The 7107-nt window shown below is 39.9% G+C and overlaps 1 protein-coding gene across 1 annotated transcript; it reads right to left on the bottom strand.

Annotated features, from left to right (window-relative positions):
• Positions 1-228: 228 nt before the first annotated feature.
• Positions 229-5940, bottom strand: LOC120804638 (ubiquinol-cytochrome-c reductase complex assembly factor 3). Its single transcript, XM_040154115.1, has 2 exons — positions 5660-5940; positions 229-458 (listed from the first exon to the last, which is right to left on the bottom strand). Exons 1-2 carry the CDS (start codon positions 5774-5776, stop codon positions 327-329), a joined length of 249 nt encoding a protein of 82 aa, XP_040010049.1. The 5' UTR covers positions 5777-5940; the 3' UTR covers positions 229-326.
• Between the last annotated feature and the right edge of the window lie 1167 nt (positions 5941-7107).

Genomic DNA, 7107 nt, shown 5'->3' with positions numbered 1-7107 from the left:
TGGCTTAATTTCCAATTCATCGTACAGAGGCAAAATTACAAAAATTGTGTCACTGTCCAAATACTTATGGACCTAACTATCATAACCATTCCTGATCATCACTAACCTTTGAAAAAGACTGAAAAAATTTGGTTGGGTTAAGAGAGTTTTAATAAATTATAATTATTTTTTATTATATTCACATGCAACGCAGACATTAGATCTGCAAATTAGACAACAACCTCCCTGTAAAATAATATGTCCATCTTTATTTGAACAGGTTGTGGCCCTGCATGCCAGTAGCATTCAATAAATGAAGATTTTGCAAACAGGTCACAGAGCTGGATCTATTTCACAGGTCCTCCGAATCCTCTTGCAATATTGTCATTGGTTTCAGCAGCCTCCTTGAGGGCCTGCATTACCAGAGCATTCCTCCTCCTCGTCTCTTCCATTCTCATTGGGTTTGATTCAGGCAGATTCTGATGGATAACAAAGCAAAAGGCAGATATATGTGTTGAATTACTAAATTGAACCACACAAAGAAAATGTTGACCTAATTTTTTTGTGTTACATACAATGGTCATTCAAGTTAATTTTAGAACTCATTTGCATTAGAACTTCACATTTTCATTTCAGTTGTACAAATGGCCTTTGCACATACATACATACCTGTAACCAATATGTAAGAATTTCCTGCACACAGACTTCAGTGACATGTTGCTAAAGCTTTAGCAGGTCTTAGCATGCAAAGGTCAAACAAAGCAGCTTAATAACCCAAAATGTAAAGTTTTTAATGCAATTAAACCATCTTTCAATCTTTCTGATCTATTCTTTGTGGAGAAATGGAACTTGAGATGAAATGAGTCTTGTTGAAAATTGGTGCAGACTGTTTTTCTTTTAGCTTATTCATTCTTAATATCCCCAATAAAGATTTATCCATAATCTTTTTTTATGGTTATGTTTGAAGTCAAAAGTCAGTAAAAGACAAAAATGTAAAAATCCTACATATTGGGGCTTTGAAATTTTTATTACAGGTTGCTAGACTTAATTTAAAATTGCAATATGTGATATGATTTTCTATCTTGGTACCCACATTCTCTTGCCTGGCAGAATGCCTCTAGACGTACCTGTAAAGGACAGTGTGTTTCAGGTCAAAGTTGAATTTGGCTAGAGCTGTAATTAAAGATGAGCAGGAAATCAATACAGTAATAGATAATTATCAAAGAAGAGACCAAATAAGACATACCCCTATCCATTTCTTGTTCCCATATGCTACCCTGCCCCACTTCTTCTCAACCCTGAGATACAGGTATAATAAGGAGAAGAATAAGGGGCATACAATGGTCAGGGAGTATGCTTGTGTAAGTATACTTGTTAAGCAGCATTCACATTATTAACCTCAAAACAAATTTTTTGCATGCCACCTCCATAATGTGTATGTGTTTTGGAATTTTATAAGTGTAGCCAAGTGCTGCGTAGGCTGCTGTTGTACTGCAACTAAAGACTGAGGAGCACACAGGCTTGTGTAATGATGGAAAAAAACTTTGTTCACTCAGAAAATTAAGATTGCCTAACAAACATATTGTGTTGTATTCAACTTTACTAACAAGGTTTAACTTCAGTTTTAATAGTTAGATCACACTCTGAGGATTACAAAATGCAGTCCTGGCTGTGTTTACAAAATGCATGAACCATTACACACAGATGACAAGTATGTTACAGTAATTTCAAACAACTTTTCAGCAGTTAAGATTGTTTATCATTAAGCTGCAGGCACATTTACACAAAAGCCTTTTATGAGATATTTTTACAATCTGTTTAAAAAAGGGCCAGTGGCATGAAAAAGGTTATTTCTAATAATTAGTACAATAGACAATACAAGTGACAACACATGAATAACAATTTTAAATATTTAACAAGCAAGAAAAAGGAGCTCTATAAAAGTACTTGAGGCAGGAACTAGCACATAAGTGATTTTTTCATCAGAATCATTTTTAGAATTAGAATCAAAATAGGTGATATGCTGAAGAGGAAAGGAAACTATCCAATCAAAATCTCATTAGTCATGTACAGACTAATTAATTTTATACTTGTTATGACCCTATGTCATTATTTGTATTTGAGTGTGTTTATGTTTATGCTGTTCTCCCTCCCTGACTGATGGTGGTGCTGCTCACACGTTCTGTGTTTTCTCCTGGCATGTTGAGTTGTAGGTGGCGGCTGCTGATTGGACTAAGACTGATGGCATCTACTTTCACACGCATCTACTTTTTTGGGCACACTGTGCACAGCCCACTGCGGTTGCTGCAGGAGAGGTGGCTGGCAGACAAACCAAGCCCCGCGCACAATCTGTTAGACTATGTGAGTCCATTCAGGGAAAAATTGCACACTGCTTGTGAGCTTGCACGCAGTTCCCTTCCCGTTGCAGTCCAAGATGAAAAAACAATGATTTTTAAAAAAAAAAACTCTGTCGCATTTCCAGCCAGACTCGTTACCTGTTGTTGTTGTTTCCAGTCTCCAGGAAAAGTTCTGTGGACAAAATATTGCTTTGTTTGTATTGTTAAGCAGAAAGTGAGTGACATAGATTATGTAATTAGAATGCCATATGGGAAGAAAAAGTACCGTGTGTGTCATATCAAAATACTGAAGCAATATTTTGTCCGTGATAGCTCTGGGGTGCCACCTGTGACCCCTGTGTCATGTGCCATTCCTGTGGTTACTGTGGTGTCAGCATCTTACAATCCAAAGGAGGACGGGTTGCGTGGCTAGCCTATTTCAGTTCTGTGTTTGTTTGGAGAATTACAAAATTCTGGAAACCTGGAGGGACATTTGTTTCATTTGCCTGAGCCAGCCAAAAGTGATATTTGGCTTCTCATTTATTGCCATGCACCTCTTTTTGGTGATAAGCCCATAAGAACCACAGTCTTACAACATTACATAGATGGCAGTGACCACGAGCCAATTAAGCAGCACACATACCACGTCAACCCAGTGAAGGGGGCAATAATGCAAGAGGAAGTTGAACATTTCCTGGAAAATGGCTTTGCTTTGCCAAGCTCCAGTCTGTGGATCTCACCCTCACTTCTAGGCCCCAAAATCTGAGCAAACTCCTCGTTCTGTAATGATTACTGCAAGGTGAAGGCCATTACCAAGCCAGACTCATTTCCCATTCCCCACCTGGATTATTGTGTAGATCGTGCAGGGTCGGCCAAGTACATCACTTAAATTAGACCTACTAAAGGGGTGCTGGTAGGTGCCCCTTTCACATTATGCATCTGAGATCTTAGCTTTTTTCACTCCTGATCACTTCCTTCATTTACACCGCCATGCCTTTTGGTTTAAGAAATGCTCCTGCCACTTTTCAAAGGTTGATGAATGCAGTTCTTTCCAGTGTGAAAAAATCTGAGGCTTATCCAGACAACATAGTGGTTTATTCTTCCATTTGGTCTTAACATGTAGACACTGTGCAGGAAGTATTCTGTTGTTTAAAGGGGGCTTCTTTGACTTTGAATCTGGCTAAATGTGAGTTTGGAAAGGCTGTGGTTATATACTTGGGAAAGCAAGTGGGGCAGGGCAGGTGTGCCCTCTGTCTGACAAAGTCGTGGCCATCCCGAATTTTCCTGTGCCAGAAATTGCGGCGGCAACTCCACTGGTTTCTGGGAATGTGTGGTTGATATCATGGGTTCTGTAAAAATTTTGCAAGTGTAGTTGCACCACTAGCCAGTTTGGCAAGCCCTACCAGTCCATTTGTCTGGACTATTGTGTGTCAAGAATCATTTGATTCTGCCAAGGCTCTTCTTTGCAGTGCACCTGTGCTGGCTGCACCTGATTCTGCGCATCCCTTGAAATTAGAGTTAGATGCCAGTGGTTATGGTGCGGGCACTGTTCTTTTGCAGGAATGACGATCAGGGTATTGATTATCCTATGTGCTATTCCTCCAAAAAATTGGTTTTGAATTTTGGTTTTGAAGTTGACATTTGTTCAAGCTCAGTCCCAGTCCTTGTGTTTTATGACCACAATCCTCTCGTGTTCCTGTTTCGTATGTGTAATAACAACCAGCGTCTCATGCACTGGTTGTTATAGCTGCAAGATTTTAACGTCAAGATTCACCACCTAAAAGGAACTGACAAAAATGCCTCTTGTGCAGGGTTTTAAGTATCAAAAATTTCTTGGAGTGAGAACTGTATAAACTTAGGTGCGCAGCTGTTATGACCCTGAGTCATTATTTGTATTTGAGTTTTTTTCTGTTTATGCTGTTCACCCTCCCTGACTGAGGGTGGTGCCATTGATCAGTTCTGTGTTTTCTCCTTGTAAATTAAGTTGTAGGTGGCTGCTGCTGATTGGTCTGAGACTGAGGCTGCCTACTTTAAAATGGTACCAGACAATGCCGGCTTCACTTTGCCTTTCCTCCTGACTCCCTACCAGACCATGCATGATCGTGGATTTAGTGTTGGCTTGAGTTATCTTTTTTTGTAAATAGTGTACATATCCTCTGCAGTCTTGGTAGCTGTAGGCTTGAGAAGCCTTTTTTTGATTACCACTTTTTCTCCTGTTTATGTTAGGGAGGCAGGTAAGATGCCTATATTTTATTTTATTTTTTCGACTAGGTAAGTTAGTGGAAACTGTTTTAGATTGTCTTGTTTGTTATTTTGGTCATGCTGTAGTGGAAATTCTGTAAACGCTCTGGACAGAGACACAAATAAAGCACAGACACTGACAGATTTGAATATTAATGCGATTAATATTGATCAATAATAGGAGACAGCAACTTACACAAGTCGGTAAAACACCCGTCTCTCCTAACAGAGAGCAAACCTAATCTTTTATAGTTTTCTAGAGAACAAATAAACTCATTCTGGTTGGTCAGTAAATATCAACATATATGTTCCATCCAATGGTCAATTTGCCAAACATACATTCACATGCATATGTATAGGAAAAATGAAACCAAGGGCCCAACATCTTCACTTCACTAATCAACACTAGTCCAGTACAGTATTACCATCTTTAGTCATGAAGAGACTGAAGCCTTGCTCTTCTTTTTACCATTACATGTTACATAAGACACAGACTATCTGTTTGAGCTGAATCTGGGTTTAAGTTGAATTTTTCTTTAAATTTATATTTAAATGATAAAACCCACTTACTTTTCTCATTTTCTATCACAATGCTCACCCTGACACCTACTTCTACCATTTTTTGATAATCAACCAATTCTATTTGGACTGCAATCTGCTGTGGCACTAGTCAACCTTGGGAGTGGGGAAAGAGGGTCTGATTACATCTTATTAAATCAGCATCGGCTCTAATAGGATGTTAAGTGTTTCTGGGACTTCCTATGCAGACTGTGAAGGTCCGCCTTGAGCGCACATTTTTGTCACTGCCCCCTCGTTCACTTTCCAGGCGAGGCGCAGCTCATCTCGAACGAGTGTACTGTTTTCGTATGGGTAGGATAGACGTCTGAGAGTAAGCTAGAATGTTTTTATAAGGCCGGACACCGTTCTACCTGCATTTACTTAAGTAAACAGAGGCATAGTTGTGATTCGATTGAAGTTAACCTTATATTGCAAGTTTTTAAAAACTAGAAACAGCTACCGCATTTGAGACACAAACTGAGAGTACAGTTACAGTAAACAAAACACACTTAGTTTGTACACTGAAAGCCATTCAGCTGAATCACCTTGATTAGCTCTTTCCGTCTGTCTTCTCCTGGAGCTATCACGGACCACATCCCATAGCCGACCCCCAGCACAGCAACCATCGCAGTGGAGCTTAAGATGGTTCGCAGGCCGCTCATCCTGGAAAGGGTGAAGGCCACGCAGTATCTGTCTGATATCTATACCTGATTCACGGCGGCAAGCCTCAGCTATAGCACCCAGTATGTTTAGTTGGGTAACGTTGGCGGACACAGCGGTAGTACTGCAAGTTGGGATTTCCTTTTGAGGTTTATTGGCCGTTGGCAAACAACGTAAGGGTGCACTACCGCCACCGACTGGTATGGAGTGTGGATCGGTAAAATAAATAAATAGATATTTTATATATTTTACACACATACATACACACACACACACACACACACATACATATATATGGAAGTTTCTCCCATATCGACACAGCATCTGTGGAGCTCAGCCACAGTGACCATTGGGTTCTTGGTCACCTCTGTTACCGAGGCCCTTCTCCCCTGATTGCTCAGGTTGGGTGGGCAGCCAGCTCTAGGAAGAGTCCAAAACTACTTCAATTGAAGAATTATGGAGGCAACTGTGCTCTGGGGAACCTTCAATGCAGCAGAATTTTTTGTAGCCTTCCCTAGATCTGTACCTCATCACAATCCTGTCTCTGAGCTCTGCAGGCAGTCCCTTCAACCTCATGGCTTGGTTTTTGCTCTGATATGCATTGTCAGCTATGAGACCTTATGCAGTCCTGGTTAAAATTATTGGCCCCCCTGAATTTTAAGTGAAGAATTTAGAATATCTTCAGAAATAAAGGCAAATTAACCAATTTTGTATAATCAAAATATTTTAATAAAATGTTCAAGGTCACTGTACAAAATAAAATAAAAATAAAAAAACTTGCATAATAGCAAAATAATACAAACAGAAAATGTACCCCAAACACAATTATTGGCTCCCTTCGGTAATATTTGGTTGCAGAACCTTTGGCAGCAATGACAGCCTCTAAAAATTTCTTGTAGCCATCTAGAAACTTGTTGCACCTGTCTGCTGGTAGTTTCTGCCACTAAGTTTGCAAGAGTCCTTTTAGCAATGGCAGATTTCAGCCCTTCTCCAAAGGTTTTCAATGCGATTTTGGTCTTGAGTCATTGCTGGCCAGTTTAAAACAGTCCATCTTTTCCTTTTCAATGATTCTTTTGTGCTGCTAGATATATGCGTTGGGTCCTAATCCTGCTGAAAGACCCAAGACCTTCACCTAAAACCTAGTTTTCTGACACTGGGTAACACATTTCGCTCTAAAATGCCCTGGTAATCTGCTGATCGAATCATGTCTTTGATACATTCAATGCCTCCCGTACCAGAGGCAGCAATGCAGCTCCACAGCATGATAGAACCTCCACCATATTTTACTGTAGGTAGTGTGTTCTATTCCTTATGGGCTTCATTTCATCGCCTA

This window comes from Xiphias gladius, chromosome 19, assembly GCF_016859285.1.
Source record: "Xiphias gladius isolate SHS-SW01 ecotype Sanya breed wild chromosome 19, ASM1685928v1, whole genome shotgun sequence".
Lineage (NCBI taxonomy): Eukaryota > Metazoa > Chordata > Actinopteri > Istiophoriformes > Xiphiidae > Xiphias > Xiphias gladius.
Note: the sequence above shows the minus strand (reverse complement) of the source record. Positions and strands in the feature narration are given on the sequence as shown.

Excerpts from the sequence above, each read along its gene's own strand:
- LOC120804638 (XM_040154115.1), bottom strand. The coding sequence starts at position 5,776 with ATGAGCGGCCTGCGAACCATCTTAAGCTCCACTGCGATGGTTGCTGTG. Across the intron at positions 459-5,659 it reads GACGGAAAGAGCTAATCAAG|AATCTGCCTGAATCAAACCC; the intron begins GTGATTCAGCTG and ends GTTATCCATCAG.